The sequence below is a fragment of the Pelodiscus sinensis genome, chromosome 1, assembly GCF_052426305.1.
Source record: "Pelodiscus sinensis isolate ZL-2025 chromosome 1, ASM5242630v1, whole genome shotgun sequence".
NCBI lineage: Eukaryota > Metazoa > Chordata > Testudines > Trionychidae > Pelodiscus > Pelodiscus sinensis.
The window spans coordinates 334,193,517-334,210,035 of NC_143052.1; the positions used below are offsets into that span (position 1 = coordinate 334,193,517).

The 16,519-nt window shown below is 42.6% G+C and overlaps 1 protein-coding gene across 7 annotated transcripts in view; it reads left to right on the forward strand.

The window, feature by feature from the left end:
* DLG2 (discs large MAGUK scaffold protein 2) overlaps nucleotides 1–16,519 on the forward strand; it is a 1,584,089-nt gene that overhangs the window by 21,155 nt on the left and 1,546,415 nt on the right. For all 7 annotated transcript variants that reach the window (XM_075919430.2, XM_089775764.1, XM_089775765.1 and 4 more), the window contains exon 2: nucleotides 9,141–9,272. In XM_075919430.2, the coding sequence (XP_075775545.1) occupies nucleotides 9,141–9,272 (132 nt within the window). The remainder of the gene's footprint in view (nucleotides 1–9,140; nucleotides 9,273–16,519) is intronic.

Sequence of the window (16,519 nt, forward strand, 5' to 3'; positions counted from 1 at the left end):
CTGCAGGCATCAGCCCCTTAAAGACTTCCATTTCTGTGCAGCAGCGCCAAGAGTACACTAAAGGTGCAAGAAAGGAGAATGGGGGATTAGGGCACACATCATTAAGGGTTGTATTTGTTGGCACTGGTTTAGCTGTTTGCACTGTTTGGTGTTTAGTTTATGCACTTTGTTTTATTTATGTTTTTGATACTGGTTTATTACTGGTGTTCTTGCTGTGCTAATGGCAGCTAGACTGGCTGGCAGTGGTTTAATACAGTGTTTTTTGTAAAACGTATTATTATCACTCTGGCATCACATCATATAATATGTATTTTATATAATAAAGATAAACAAATGATGGACAACTGGGAAGTAGTATTTAAATACAATTTCTCAAAACATTTATTTATATCAATGCATACCATAAATACACAGTTCTTGCCATATGTTCACTCCCCATTTCATAATCAGTCATCTCACTTATAAATAAATATATAATTAACCTGCTTGTTTCATTGTGTGATGTGACTACTTCATTTACTATAAGGATTGTGCAAACACATTCATAAGAATGCTAGTCTCCTTCTTTCATTGACCTATGCAAGCCCATAATATGGAAGCACAGAGCATACCTGGTTTCTGTTGCCTCTGTGCATTCTGCTCCAGTTGTGATATATGCACTTCCTGGTTGTGTGTGGAGGGTCCAGCAATCTATTACTGTCATAGGTCCATTAAGGGGCAAATTGATCACTTTTGCCTTCACAAAGATTGTAAAGAATGTAGTAAGTCAAAATAATGTGGACAGCATCCATCACACAGGTGTCCAGTATGTTTGTAAATAGCCCAGTAGAAGTTTAGTTTGCATCATAGCGAATGTGCTGACACACGCACACCATCAACCGCCCATCAGTTCCTTCTCAGCCGCTCCTGGTTTGGTTAGAAAACAGCAGTGCTCCATGCATTATCTTAGAAAATTATTATTAATTGTTGTAGTTTCTGTTAGATAGTCATGTTCTCGTAAACCGTTTTCCCTCCTGAGTTAGTTTAAAAAAAAAGTTTGTTGTTTGTACTCTGTTCATTGTTCATAGTTAGGGTAAGGTAAGCATGCAAGGCTCTCCAAGGTTTAAACAGTGCCTGACATGCAGAATGCCCAGTGTATCCATTGCTTGGGCCAGGAACATTCACTGAAGAGCTTACACCATTGTAAGAAGCTCTCATCCAGATCACTGAAGGCAAAAGAGTGCCAGCTAAAGCTCCTCACCATGGAAAAAGTGGAGAGGCCAGCCTTGGAACCAACGGCTCAAATCTCCTTGGCCCGGACCGCACCAATGATGGCTTCAGTTCAAGGCCCCTCGGTTCCGAATGAGGGTCTGGCCAAAAAAATGGCCAAAAGAAAACACTCTTCACCCTTTCCAGAGAGGGCAACAAAGAGATCATCTTCCCAAAGTAAGCCTCCATCACCAAAGGGAAAGGCTATTGGGGATGCGCAAGTACTGGGGAAGTCCAGTACGGACAAACTGCAAGGAGCAGTATCTTCTAAAGAATCACACCCTGCAGTCTCGGCACCCAAGATGAAGAAAAGCACCACTGCGCTATTGGTACTAATATAACTGGTGAAAATGGTACCTAAATCACCTCCCAGTACCACTGAAAAGAGACACTCTGAATCACCGGTATGGACACTGGCCAAGTTGGTACTGACCCTGAGCACAGAAGTCTCCCTAGTACCATCTACATTTAAGGTATGGGCAGATTCTCTAACGCATGGACAATTCGTCACACCAGTAGTACCGACCTTCACTCCCTCAAGACCATTGGATACCCAGCAGGAGCTATCAATAGTGTTGGTACTGGGTACATCCTTATTCAGTACTGACACCACACTAACACTGGAGGGAACAAGCATTCTTGCCACACCATTGAGCTTAGTGCCCCCTTTCTCCAGCGACATTGACAATGAGGAGATCACATTCTCCTCATGACACTCATTGCCAAAGCCAGCCGCACAGATACAGCTACAGCAGCAGATGGCTCAGCCCAAGACGTGGCAGCCTTTTCCGTGGCTCTCATTCCCACAACCTTCGCAAGGATGAGACCCTTTTGGTACCTTAAAGGCTCAAGTACCAGCACCTCAACTAATGCCACCACCCAGCCCCCGACAGTGGCCCACAGGTCCCCTACATCCGCGAGATCTGAGATTATGCAGGACGAGATAGAGGACTTGGACGACTCTCAGGGAGAGGATATATTACCTCTCTGCACATCTTGGCCTTTCCCCCGGCTGAGACAATAATGCCCCCTCCACCAACTGTGGGGGACGACTTCAAGTCTTTTCAAGACATACAAAAGACTGACTAATACCCTCGACATCTCATTGGTTGAGGTATCTGAGACACAGCACAACTCACCAACATCGAAGATTGCACTGCCAGTCAGTGAGGCCATATTAGACCTAGCAAAAATCCTATGGCAAACGCCAGCTTCTATCACCCCAATATCAAAAAGAACGGACAGGAAGTATTATGTCCCAGAGAAAGGGTCTGAATTTTTATTCGCGCACCCAGCACCAAATTCTTTAGTCTTTGATGCAGCCAACAACAGAGGTGAGCAAACACAATATAAATCTACCCCCTATGACAAAGAATGTAAGAGGCTCAACATTCTGGGCAGAAAATCATATTCATCTGCCCACTTCCTGATCAGGATAGCTAACTATGCGGCACTGTTAGCAAAGTATACATGTCACCATTTTGAGAACATGAAAAATGTTATTGAATGGCTACCCCACAATAGTAAGGCTTCCTTCCGGATGTTGCCAGGCCAGAGACTCCTGGATTTGGGAGGTTCAACCTGTAGTAAATAACTAAGAGCATTTTCCTGTACTGTCTGTTTTAGGGATGTTAAGGACTAGTTGACGAATTGACTATCAGATAAGTAAATGCTTATCGGATAGTTGACAGGCTAGTTGACTAATTGTTCTCCCTCCACTTCTTGCTTCTATTAAAAAGAGGGGAAAATGAGGAGGTACTTCAAAGCGGCAGTGCTGCATGGAGCCTAGGACCAGACCCCAAGCTCCAAGCAGCATTTCCGCTTTGAAATGCTGTGTGCACTAGGGTGTTCCCAGGCTGCACATGGCATTTCAAAGCAGCAGTACTGTGTGAAGCCCAGGATCAGCTGGGGACTCCCTGCTGACCCTGGGCTCTGTGTGGCGCTGCCACTTTGAAACTCCGCGTGAAACTCTGCGTGGCATTTCAAAGTGGCAGCGCTGCACGAACCCCGGGGTCAGTGGAGGAGTCCTCAGCTGACCCTCGGCTCCACGTGACACTTTCGCCTTTGAAGTGTAGCAACAGCCCTAGGGCTGTACCTTCCCTTCAAAGGCAGAGGCTCCCTATCAACTAATGCATCGACTATTTGATAGTTAATTACTCAATGTTTAACATCCTTAGTGTGTTTTAGCTGTATCACGCCATCAATTCTTACATGGCAAATGCAAATCTGTGATAGGTAGATTTAGACAGCTGATTTTAAATATCTCGGTGTGAAATCCTGGCCTTATTGAAGTCAATGATAAAACTTCCTCAAACAGAAAAACGAGTTATCCTGCTTTTTTTTTCCAGTCAATGTCTAAGATTTGTGTGAAGAATACCAAACAATGACAATATTCTCTCTGTGCCTACAGAGGAAGCTACTGCTATGAAAAGTTGGCTTAGCAACTGAAGGAACTCTGTTTCAAGGTGCCTGGCAAATTATTCCCACCATTTTAGGGGAATGACTTTGTTCAAAACTTCATCTGAAAACATTTAGGCTATGTCTCTACTACAGCGTTTAACCCGGGGAGTGTCCACACCTCAAGTGCGTTTTTGCACAGGAAAATTTTCAGTAAAACAGCAGAACAGGAGGCTTTTTGCACAAGAGTTCTTGTAGGTATACCTCTTTCTACAAGGAATAACTCCTTTTTGCACAAGAGTTCTTGCACAAAAAGGTGGGTGCGGATGCTCAACGGGTTTCTTGCGCAAAAAGAGCCTATCAGAAAAAGCACAGGTGCTCTGATGGCCATTCTGTGAATGACAATCAGAACTTTCTTGCGCAAGAGTGTCCATGCAGTGTGGACGCTCTCTTGCGCAAAAGCACGTTGCTTTTGGGATGCGCTTTTGCGCAAGAAATTTTTGTGGAAGATCTCTTCTGCAAAAAGCTTCTTGTGCAAAAACCCTGCAGTGTAGTCAAAGCCTTACTGATTATATGGTTTCACTCCAGCCTTGAAATTTACTATGACTGGCATATCTGAAGAGTGATTTTGAGATGCCCATGTCATGGCAACAGCAGCATCTTCAGAAGTTAGGCATATGCTTTTTTTTATCTGGGGTTAAGAATGTTAGCAAAAAAAATTGGTTGGAGTTAGTATTTTCATCTACTTGCTTCTTTACTGCCTGTAACTTAACTTCCGGGTGAGGCATTTCTTTCATCTGTGTATCTCAAAGTGAATTCCAAAATTTTGACAGCATCAGCAGTGCAGCAGCAATTTCTCCGAGGTTTTTTAAGGCTATGGATAATAGGTTTCAGTTCACTGAGCATATCTTTTACATTCGTCTTTAATCCAATGTTAGACACTTTGGATGAGATACTTCCATCTGTTTGATCATGGTTTTCTTCATAGCATTTTATGAGAATAGGTTCGTTCTTAATAAATTGTTCAAAACAACCACAGAATTCCATCTAGCATTTGAGGGAGAATTAGTTTGGATCCTCCTGCTGTCTTCAGTGAAGCTGAAGCAGAATTGTTGTTATGGAAGAATTTTGTGACTTCAACATTTTCTTTTATTCCTGGAGAAGATGTACTTAACTCTTGGCTAAAAGATGCATTAAATGGGCCCTGTAGCCATATGTTATAAGGAGCATACTTCTGTTTCTTCTTTTAAATATCTTCTCATCTTTGACACATTTGCAAAATTGTCTGTGACAAAACTGTGAATGTGACAGTTGAATTTTTGTTCACAGTTTAATACTTTCACTGCAAATTCTTTTAAATATTCTGTTGTGTGGGAATTTCCCAATACATCTGTTGTTTCTGAAAGATACGCAACCCCATCTTCTGTGGTCACATAGACACATATTACTGGATCATTGTGTACATTGTTCCACCCATCAAACTTGCAAATTTCCCCTCAGTATTTCTTATACACTGTATCAAGCAACCTTCCACCAATGTCTGCTCTACCAGGTGGAGTTTAGCCTGATTGTAAGGATTCAATCATATCTATGAAGGTGTTTTATTGTTAACAATGTGAAAAGGAGAATTTGTGTCATAAATGAACCAAGCAATCTTTTTATCTATAGTGTCTTGGTATTTGCTGGTCCTTACTACAAACCCATCCATGGAGGTGATTGTACTGGGTTATTAAAATCTTTTGCTTGCTACTGACACTTTGTTGTCTGAAATATGTTTAGTTGTACCACTTCTGCTAAAAGTATTAACAGATAATTCTGAAGTTGTTGCAGATTGACAGACTACGTCTTTACGCTTAAATGGAATCCTGAAACAAAATTTAAAAACTATTTTGAATAGTTTTTCTTCTCAGTTATCATTCTTTATTCAGTTAATCATTTAAATTTTTTTTGGACGCAGATTCGATTTCAAGTTACTAAAAATAGCTAAAACTGACTACGGTTAGAATGCATTTACTTTTGGAGTAAGCCCCACTGTACTTACTGGCACTTCTGTTTTTTGAGAAAACAAGTATAGAATGGGGTTCCCTTGGGAAAGCTTAGTTATGCTGCAGTTAAATAGGGAATAGACGTATGACATTACTATTATGGTCTGTGACCATGATGTTCCAATATAAGGGGCATGTATTATATAATATAAAATAAGAAAATGACATTCAGTGGCAACTGGCAATTCTAGATTTCCCTTATGTCAACTTTCTGTTTTGTATACTTGACTGATAGACTCTAAACCTAGCTAACTAATTAAACAAGCCAAGATTACTAAGCTAAACTTTTTTTTGTCTAGCAACATTCAACATAACAAACAGTTTGAGAATTTACTTTTCCTTATGGTGTTTCATTTTTGTAACTAAGCCCTTCATTCTCTTGCATTTCTTATATTTTACGTGTTCCTTTTTTACCCAGGGAACAAATTTATTCAAAATACTCCCAGATAGGATCTCTCTTATGCCCAGAAGCCAAGACACTTTTTTTGTGGCAAAAGTGTGGGGGAATATATGAAGCTATGTGTGTGCTGAATGTCTTCTCTTTTACTTTTCAGTCCATTCCACTGTTCCTTTCTAGCTATCTCCATCCATTTTTATATATTGTCTCTCTGTCTTTAAGGGTGCGTCTATACTGCATCGTTATTTTGAGATAATTAGTATATAACTAGCATTATTTCAAAATAACAATGTGAGCATCTACACAGCCATTCCGTTATTTCGAAATAATTTTGAAATAATGGACAGCTTATTCTGAAACCTGTAAACCTCATTTTATGAGGAATAATGCCTATACAAAATAGCTATTTCGAAATAAGGCGTGTATAGATGCTCCATTGCTGCTATTTTAAAATAGCCCCTCACCCAAGGCCATTCTAAGTTATTCCTCTCCAGTGCCTCCTGGGGCTCTAAATCGAGATAGCAAGTCTACATTAGGGAAGTCTGCCTCAGACTAATTTTGAGGCTTCCCTGCTGTGTAGATGTGCTATTTCAAAATAAGCTATTTCAGAATAACTGTTCTGGAATAGATTATTTTGAAATAAGCGTGCAGTGTAAACGTACCCTAAGACAATATCTTAACGAACTCCTCTGCCATACTTGGGCAAGATCCACCACCACATAAGGAGAGACAAAACAAAAACAATCCTATCCAGGTTGTGTCTTCCTTTGAATTTTACTTTTTAGTCTGCTGAGAATCAGAAATTGAAAGCTCAGAACTTTCAAGAAGCAAGAACTAGTAGTTAGGCTGGAAAAACTAGTGCCATAAATTAATTTTTATGAGATTGTAAGTGTACATGTAGCATGTTTGTGATGAGATTTAATTGTAACTGTTATTTTTAAATTAGAAATTTCTATTTCATTGATTTAAAAAATTTAAAAAATCCAGATTAAATAAAAAATCTGTTTTAAATGAAAAAAATCTGATTTTTTAAAAAATAAATCATCTGTTTTTATCCATCCTGATAACCACATTATTCAAGGATCTCAAAAATCTTCAATGAATTTATTCATGAGGAACTGAAGCACAGAAAAACTAAATTACTTACCTAAGGAAACACAGGAAGTCTGTGACAGAATTAATGCAAAATGTCCATTGACTTCTTAAGAATTAGGTCACGGTTCAGACTAAATCTGCCATTTCCTGTGTTGATCCAGGCTAGATCCTTGAAATTAGTTGCCCTGTTGATTAATTTACCCTCACAGAGCATGCTTCTCCATCACTTTTATAGGTGTGCCTTAGCTTCTGCTTCTGAACTTCTGCAATGGGCTAAATGCAGAGGAGAGGACCACTGAGAATTTTGTTTCTGTATTGCCATCTGTCACAGTTTTATTGCCAATCTTGCAATATATAAAACAACCAATAGTCTTGCAGCACCTTATAAACTAACAAAAATGTAGATGGTATCATGAGCTTCCGTGGGCACAACCCATTTCTTCAGATGAATGGAGTTTAAGGGGTCCAGTTTTCAAATAAATAGCACAGAGAGGGGATTGCGGGGGAAGGAGAGGAAGAGAAGGAAAAAGAAGAAAAAGGGGAAAGAAATTGTCAGTGTCCATGCTAAATGAAGCTGATAAGAATACTTAATACCCACCTTAAGTACCCTTTGTTTATTTTTTATGTCATTAGGATGTGGAATGTAGCAGGTCATCCAACCAATGTCTTTGTTTAGACTTCTGTTGTAGGAATCAAATTTGTAAATGAAATTAAGTTCCGTAGCTTCTTTGTTGAGTTGGCTTTTGAAATTGGTTTGAAATAATACGGTGACTTTCAGGTTCATTAATAAGTGCCTGGATTATTTCAAACCAATTTCAAAATTCAGCTCAACAGGGAAGCTACAGAACTTAACATTTTGTTTCATTCTGCCATGAAGCACACTTTTTTTCCCTGGAAAGATGGATAGCAACCTATAGGAGAAACGGAGTAAATTTCAAGTTCTTTGAGCCCTGCCTTCCTTTAGATCCATACTCAGAAGGAAGACAATTCAACAATTAAAACACAAACATTTTCACCTCTTCTCCAAATATATCAGGGCCAGTGTTTTTTTAGTTGCCAATGGGGATTATTGTTTATGTATTTTCTGCAAAAAATGTGATCAAATGCTGACTGAAGGCAGCGAGAGCAGAATCAGATTAATAATTTAAGCTCTGAATACAAATGTTTTCAGCCTTGAGATATTCCTAAATTGTTAGAGGTTAAACATTGTCATTGGAAAGGTCATCTGTTTGCACATCAGATCTCAGGTACGCATGATATCATGTTAATTTTGTCCATTTTATCTCCACTAATGCAATGTACCATAGCACTAGAGATAGAAATGTAGCCGTGTTAGTCTGGTGTAGCTGAAACAAAAAACAGGACTACGTAGCACTTTAAAGACTAACAAGATGGTTTATTAGGTGACGAGCTTTCGTGGGCCAGAACCACTTCCTCAGATCAAATAGTGGAAGAAAATTGGCACAACCATATATACCAAAGGATACATAGTACTGTGCATCGTGTGAAAGGCAATCTACAGCTTGGATCTGGCCCTCGATGGTTAGCTGTCCCACCCCCACCCTCAGTACTGAAGCACCTGCACTGGTGCTCCAGCCCTCCTGCTGCCCCACCCGGGAACTGGGGCACACAAAATCTTCTAGGCTCTGGTGTGCAAGGGGAATGTTGGGAATGTCTTTCTCCTCAGTCAGGAGCCACATCAGAGAGGGGTTTTTTTTTGTTTTGTTTCTTATTTGTATGCGGCCCCCATCTGATTTTTCAGTGGTGCCCGAACCAAAAAAGGTACCCCAGCCCTGATCTGCAGCCTATTTTCTATAGCTTTAGATAGCATTTTTAATTAATGCAGTTTTGTTCTAATCTTGTAAATAAATGACCAAGGGAAATGTCAGTTAAAACATTTGAATTTCTATATCTTTTAAGTCAATAAACAGACTTGTTTAATTATTATTTTTTTTTAGATACTGATCGAGCTTTAGCACTTCTAGAAGAATATTGTAAAAAGCTAAAGAAGCCGGAAGAGCAACAACTGAAAAAAGCCATTAAAAAAGTGATGGGCATCTTTAAGAGCAGCTTATTTCAGGCACTAATAGGTAGGTACCTATGCATAATGCTTTATTTCTTATAGTTAGATTTATGCTGAAGGCTTATGGTTGTGTCCATTAACTGCGTCTTGGTCGACCAGCAGCTGATTGACTTGTACAAAATAAGCTGACAAAGAGATGCCAAGCTGAAATTATTCTTTTAGAGGATGGCAAAAATTGCTTACATATTTTATGCAAATACTTGGTCGGTTACTGGAAAGGGAAAATATGCAGAAAAGTCTTGAAATGTTGAAATATATGTTAGTGATTGCTAAATGGAGTATGTTTCTTTTCTCAGTTTGATTGGAGACTTGGAAAGAATAAAATAAGTTATATTTTTCCATACAAATTTAAAAAGTGAGATCCTGGCCCAATGGAGTGCATGACAAAATTCCCAGTGCTTGAAACTCAAAATTTCTGTGTGATTTTCATATTTATTTTTAACAGAAAAAAGTGGGTAATCAAAGAAATTCAGGAAACAGTGTGCTTTGTCTTTCTTAACACCAGGTCCTTTTGGGCATCATCTGGAGAATGATCCTGTTTAAAAGCCTCTTTTTTATTATGTGTATCAGATAAGTCTGATATTGCACAGTTATAATAGGCATCAGTATTTCACTGATCAATGAATTTCACATCCCTGACATACTTGTAAGTAAAAATAGTTACTGATTTAAGTATATGATATAGTGATGTTATTGTGAAGTGATTGAGAATACAATACCTTCAGGCCTTTACAAAGAATACAGTATAGATTAAAGATATTAAGTAACAGTTAATTTACTACTCAACCAGTTGATAGACACTTCCACATTCCTCCCTGGCTGCTCCATGCTGCGCTGCCACTTTGAAATGCACAAGAGCCCCCACTGGGGCTCTTGTACATTTCAAAGGAGGAATGTGGAACTCAGCGTGCAGCCCTGCTGACCAGGGGCCAGCGGGAAGTCCTGCTGACTCTGGGCTGCACGCGGCATGTCAGCTTTAAAATGTACAAAACTTCCCAGCTGATCCCAGGTTCTGCAGATCAGCCTTGCGGTGGCTACCCCTTTAAAACGCCACCTCTGATGTTTCAAAGGGGCAGCTGCCATGGAACCCAGGGTCAGCTGGGGACTCCCAGCTGACCCCGGGCTCCCTGCGGCATTTCCAGGCTGTATGTGAGTTCTGCATTCCTCCTTTGAAATGTACAAGAGCCCCTAATGGGAATGCGGAAGTGCCTATTGACTAGTCGACTAGTCAGTTGACAGCATTTTAATGTCCTTACTCTGAACCATTAATAACTAGTCTCTGAGAACAGTTATCCAGCCAGTTATTCACCCACCTTATGGTAGCCCCATATAGGTTGCATTTCCCTAGTTTATTGATAAGAACATCATGCGAGATCATGTCAGATGCTTTACTAAAGTCTAAGCATACCACGTCCACTGCTTCTTCCTTATCCACAAGAATTGTTATTTTAGCGAAGAAAGCTATCAGATTAGTTTGACATGATTTGTTTTTTACAAATCCATGCTGGCTGTTATCTATCACCATATTATCTTCCAGATGTTTGTAGATGAATTCCTTAATTACTTGCTCCATTATCTTCCCTGACACAGAAGTTAAACTGACTGGTTTGTAGTTTCCTGGGTTCTTATTTCTCTTTTTATAGATGGGCACTAGATTTGCCCTTTTCCAGTCTTGTATCTCTTCCAACTTCCATGATTTTCCAAAGATGATAGCTAAAGGCTCAAATACCTCCTCTATCAGCTCCTTGAGTATTCTAGGATGCATTTCATCAGGCCCTGGAGACTTGCAGACAGCTAACTTTTCTAAGTAATTTTAACTTTTACTTTTAACTTTTTCTTTGTCTTTTTCTTTTAACTTCTAAACCTACCCCATTTCCACTACCACTTACTATGTTAGGCATCCTGTCCCCATCAATCTTGACGAAAACCAAAACAAAGAAGATATTAAGCACCACTACCACTTTCAGGTTTCCTGTTATTTTTTCTCCCTCTTTACTGAGCAGTGGGCCTATCCTGTCCTTGGTCTTCCTCTTGCTTCTAATATATTTGTAGAATGTCTTCTTGTTACCCTTTATGTCTCTAGTTAGATTGAGCTCATTTTGTGCCTATGGAGCAGTGGTCCCCAACCTTTTTAGGTTGTCGGGCGCCAGGGGGCGTGGCCGTTTGCCCGCCGGGCGCCACGGGGCCGGGACCGGGGGCGCCCCCCCATCCACGCGCCCGGGGGCGGGGCCCCACCTACCGCGCGCCCGGGGCGGGGTCCCCCCATAGCTGCGTGCCCGGGGGCAGGGCCCCCTCTAAGGGCCGCGCGCCCGGGGCCGGCGCTCCCCGTCACCCCCTCCCTCCTGCCGAGTCCTGCGCGCCCGAGGCCGGCGCTCCTTCCCCCCCCCCCCGCCGAGTGCCGCGCGCCCGAGGCCGGCGCTCCTTCCCCCCCCCCCGCCGAGTCCCGCGCGCCCGAGGCCGGCGCTCCTTCCCCCCCCCCCCCGCCGAGTGCCGCGCGCCCGAGGCCGGCGCTCCTGCTCCCCCCCCTCCTGCCGAGTGCCGCGCGCCCGGGACCGGCGCTCCCCCCCCTCCTGCCGAGTGCCGCGCGCCCAGGACCGGCGCTCCCCCCCCTCCTGCCGCGTGCCGCGCGCCCGGGACTGGCGCTCCCCCCCCTCCTGCCGAGTGCCACGCGCCCAGGACCGGCGCTCCCCCCTGCCGAGTGCCACGCGCCCGGGACCGGCGCTCCCCCCGCCGCGCGCCCGGGGCCGGCGCTCCCCCCGCCGCCTCCCGCCGAGTACCGCGCGCCCGGCGCTCCCCCCGCAAGCGCCCATGCGCCATGTGCCCGGTGCCAGGCCAGCCCCGAGCACCTGGCGGGCGCATTGAAATGCCCCCGTGGGCGCCATGGCGCCCGCGGGCACCGTGTTGGGGACCACTGCTATGGAGTCAGACTTCCCAAAGCTTGAGGATATTAGATTTAGAGTGCAGATTTGGCTCAGAATATAACTAGAGCCACATTTTCATATAGATTGAAGGTTTGATTCAGAGCCATCTCAAAGCCATAGCAATGTGTTGGGGGTGATTTATAGTTAATCATGAGAAGTCATTGGTACTCTGCTCTGCAGGGGTGAGGTTCACACCATATGTCAGTAATTTTGTTGCATTTATGAGAAGTACAGCATAATCTGTTTTGCCAATCTGTAAACTATTCCACAAATGGAAATAATTAATGTGAAAGCTATTCTACTTTTCTATATTATAGTGCCTCTCTTAAGCCTGTAGAATGATAGAATGATTGGTCTTTTTTTATAATTTTTGTCCTTTTTAATGGATCTTGTCCCTTTTAATTGGATTTTGTCCTTTTTAATCTGTCTGTCATTAAAATATAAATAAACTCCACAGAATGTATATCAAATACATTGAAAAATTGTCAGTATGTATGAACTAAAGAACAAAAATTGGTGTGAAAATTTTGTCTTGCTTTTGTACGGAAATAACTAAGAATATAGAAATGTGCATAGAATTAATATAGAAATTGCTGAAAGTACACTGATTATCCATTAATGAATACTTGAAATTGTTGTTTTAGGAACCCCTGTTTCTGCAGTATTTCTAAATAATCCTTTAAAGCTTTTTATCTGTGTGTATATGTTTGTGGGGTGGCTGTATTTCAATTTTGGTAAGGTATTATAGATACCTGACTAAAAACATACCCTTTTGAACAAATGATTGTGACATTGCTTTACGTATAAGTGGAAGTAAAATATAAAGTAAATTTGGCAATAGATTATTAAGTAAAAGCTTGTGTTTAATTTTTATTACTTGAGACTACTTTCCATAACACCCAAATACTCTTTTTCCTAAAGAGACTTTGGAATGGTAATACATGAAATATATGTCATAAAATTTTCTCTTTAGTTGGCCTAGTGTCTCGACTGATAAAAATGTAGCCTCCCATCAATATTTTAAGGCTGTGAGATCAGACTATTACATAAACAATAATGAGATTTTTACATAATCAGTATTTCAAATAAAATCACTTTGATGACATCTGTTTTAGTCTTGTTTAGTCCATGCATTACATGGCATCCAAAGAAACATCTAATGCAGTGCTCCCATTCTTTTCTTCTCACCTCTGTGTTACAGCCTTCACAGCTTCCTCATAAATATGAAATAATTTTGCTATTGGCTTACATTTTTCAAAAGTGGTGAATGATTTTAAAAGGCTCAGTTTTTGGATCCCCAGCTTGAGAAATCTTAAAAGGGGGCTGACTTTCAGATTGGATGCTTAGCACTTTCCAAATTTCAAATTCCTTTAAAATAACTCAAGTTGAGCATTTACAAACTGAGGCACTTACTTTTGAAAATGCTGCCTGTAATAAATAAAGCATAATTGTGTTTTCTTACTGAACTGTTAATCTGAACACTTCTGGATGCAATCTTCACAAAATGAGTCATACTAGTAGTAATAACTTGCTCGGCCAAATTCAGCACTATTTAAGCACCAAAACTAGGGTGAGCAGATGTCCAGATTTTATAGGGACAGTCCCGAGATTCAGAGCTGTGTTTCATGTAAACATCTATTACCCCGCACTAGGGATGTAAAAGGCTAACTGGTTAACTGGTAAGCTTCACGGTTAATGGGTGAGTTAACTGGTAGGGACTGGAGCAGCTCTCCACTCGTCCTGGGCAGCGGGCTTCTTCAGTCTCTGCAGGGGCCTGAATTGAGACCTGAAAATGCTCCTCACTTTCATGCTAAACCTCTCAAGAAAAGGAGGGTGGAACTGGAGTTCCCATTTAGAAATGTGCTTTTCTTTAATTTAGCACTAAATTATTCTTTCAATAGAAACTATGTCCAATAGTTCCTTTTCATGCTTGGTACAGCAAGAGCAGTTTGGGATGCTTTTTGCTTTTTCTGCAGTCCAGTGAAGTTTCCATAGTGAAGTTTAAAACTAATAAAAGAAAGTTCTTCTTCACACAGCGCATAGTCAACCTGTCGAACTCCTTGCCAGAGGAGGCTGTGAAGGCTAGAACAATAAAAGAGTTTAAAGAGAAGCTAGATAATTTCAGGGAGGTTAGGTTCATAAAAGGCTATTAGCCAGGGGATAGAATGGTGTCCCTGGCCTCTGTTTGTCAGAGATTGGAGATGGATGGCACGAAACAAATCGCTTGATCATTGTCTTCGGTCCACCCCCTCTGGGGCACCTGGTGTCGGCCACTGTTGGCAGACAGGCTACTGGGCTAGATTGACCTTTGGTCTGACCCAATACGGCCATTCTTATGTTCACAGATATAACATTTGTGAAACTTTGGAGCTCTATTTCATTGTAACTCACTGCTGTAATCTGGGTTTTTAATTTTCAGATGAGAACCTACAAGAGAAAAGGAATAATGATTAGACTGACCTTCATCTTACTTGTTCAGATTCAAATGCAAGTTGTGCCTTTTTGATTGGGCCCTTTCTTCAGTGACAGCATTTGCCTCAGACTGAATCATGGTGGGGCAAATCACAGGGTAAAGCATGCTGGCAAGGGAAAACAAGAAATGCCTGAGATAGGGATGAGAAAGAGAAAGAAGGATAGTAACAATAGATACAAATACAGTAAACTTCCGATTATCTGGCACCTTTGGGACCCAGGGGGTGCCGGATTATTGGATATGCGGGAGTATCGGAAGGGGGGCTATGAGCGGTCTGGGGATGGGGTCAGTGAGGAACGGTGCAGCGTGGGCAGCACTCAAGCTGCTCTGCCCCTGGCTTCCCCAAGTACACAGCTGCTGAAACTGACCAACGGCAGAATTGGGGAAGCTCTGCCCCCGGCTTCCCCAAGTCCGCCACTGGTCAGTTTCAGCAGGGGGGGACTTGGGGAAGCCAGGGGCAGAGCAGCCGGGGTGCTGCCAGGTTGGTCCTGCAGCGCCGCCCCTCACCTGAGCGGCACTGCAGGACCTACCCAGCAGCACTCCAGCTGCTCTGCCCCCCGGCTTCCCCAAGTCCACCGCTGCTGAAACTGACCAGTGGCGGACTTGGGGAAGCCTGGGGCAGAGCAGCTGGGGTGCTCTGCCCCTGGCTTTCCCAAGTCCGCAGCTGCTGAAACTGACCTGCTTCGGACTGGGGGATGCCGGGGTCAGAGCAGCTCCAATTGTCCGGCTGGCCAGAGCACTTCTGGGTTCCAGCGGGTGCCGGAGTATCGGGAGTGCCGGACCACTGGATGCCGAACAGCTGGGCTACGTCTACACTGGCCCCTTCTTCGGAAGGGGCATGTTAATTTTGAAAGTGGGAATAGGGAAATCCGCGGGGGATTTAAATATCCCCCGCGGGATTTAAATAAACATGGCTGCCGCTTTTTTTCCGGCTTGGGGAAAAGCCGGAAAAAAGCGTCTAGACCGGCCTGATCCTCCGGAATAAAACCCTATTCCGGAGGATCTCTTATTCCTACTTCGGGGCCAGTGTAGACGCTCTTTTCCGGCTTTTCTAAAAGCCGGAAAAAAGCGGCGGACATTTTTATTTAAATGCCGCGGGGGATATTTAAATCCCTCGCGGATTTCCCTATTACGATCTGAAAAATTAGCATGCCCCTTCCGGAAAAGGGGCCAGTGTAGACGTAGCCAGAGAGTGGAGGGAAAGGCATACAGTCAGAGTGGTTAGGGTGAGAATGGATGTATATTGATTGTGCCCCTTTGTCAGCTGATATTCATCTTAGACTACTATTCATCTACAGACCCAGATTAATTATTGCATCCAGAATTTTTTATTTTATTTTTTTCAAACCCATTACAATCCTGGCTAACCTAAGCACCTATCCATATCCTACTTTAGTCCAGCCTCCTTACAACTTCCGGCTAAGAACTTTTCTCCTTCTCCTGAAAAAGGCCTTGTGCTGTCAGTAACTGATGAATTCAAGTCACTATCGATGTGAGACGAGTCCTTGAGGTAGTGCAGGTCACTTTACCATCCCTGAGTCTACTGTGCTGCCTGATGAGTCTCTGGGCTTGCCCTTTTATGTGTGTGTAGAGGTGGACTCTTGTTCTGTGTGCTGACTGAAGGGGTGGGGTACACTGGATTTGAGGGCAGAGATGGCCCTTTCTTGATGTTCTCCTCCCCTGCTCCTGACATACATGCTTTGGTTCTGCACCTGGGGATCATTTCACTTCTCAACCTACTGCCCCATTGATTTAGATCCTTGTTCATTTTCCCCTCTATTTAGTGACCACTCTCTTCCTCTTAACACCTCCAGCACCCAACAAACACCTCAGCCCACAAAACAATGCTTAGAGAATAGA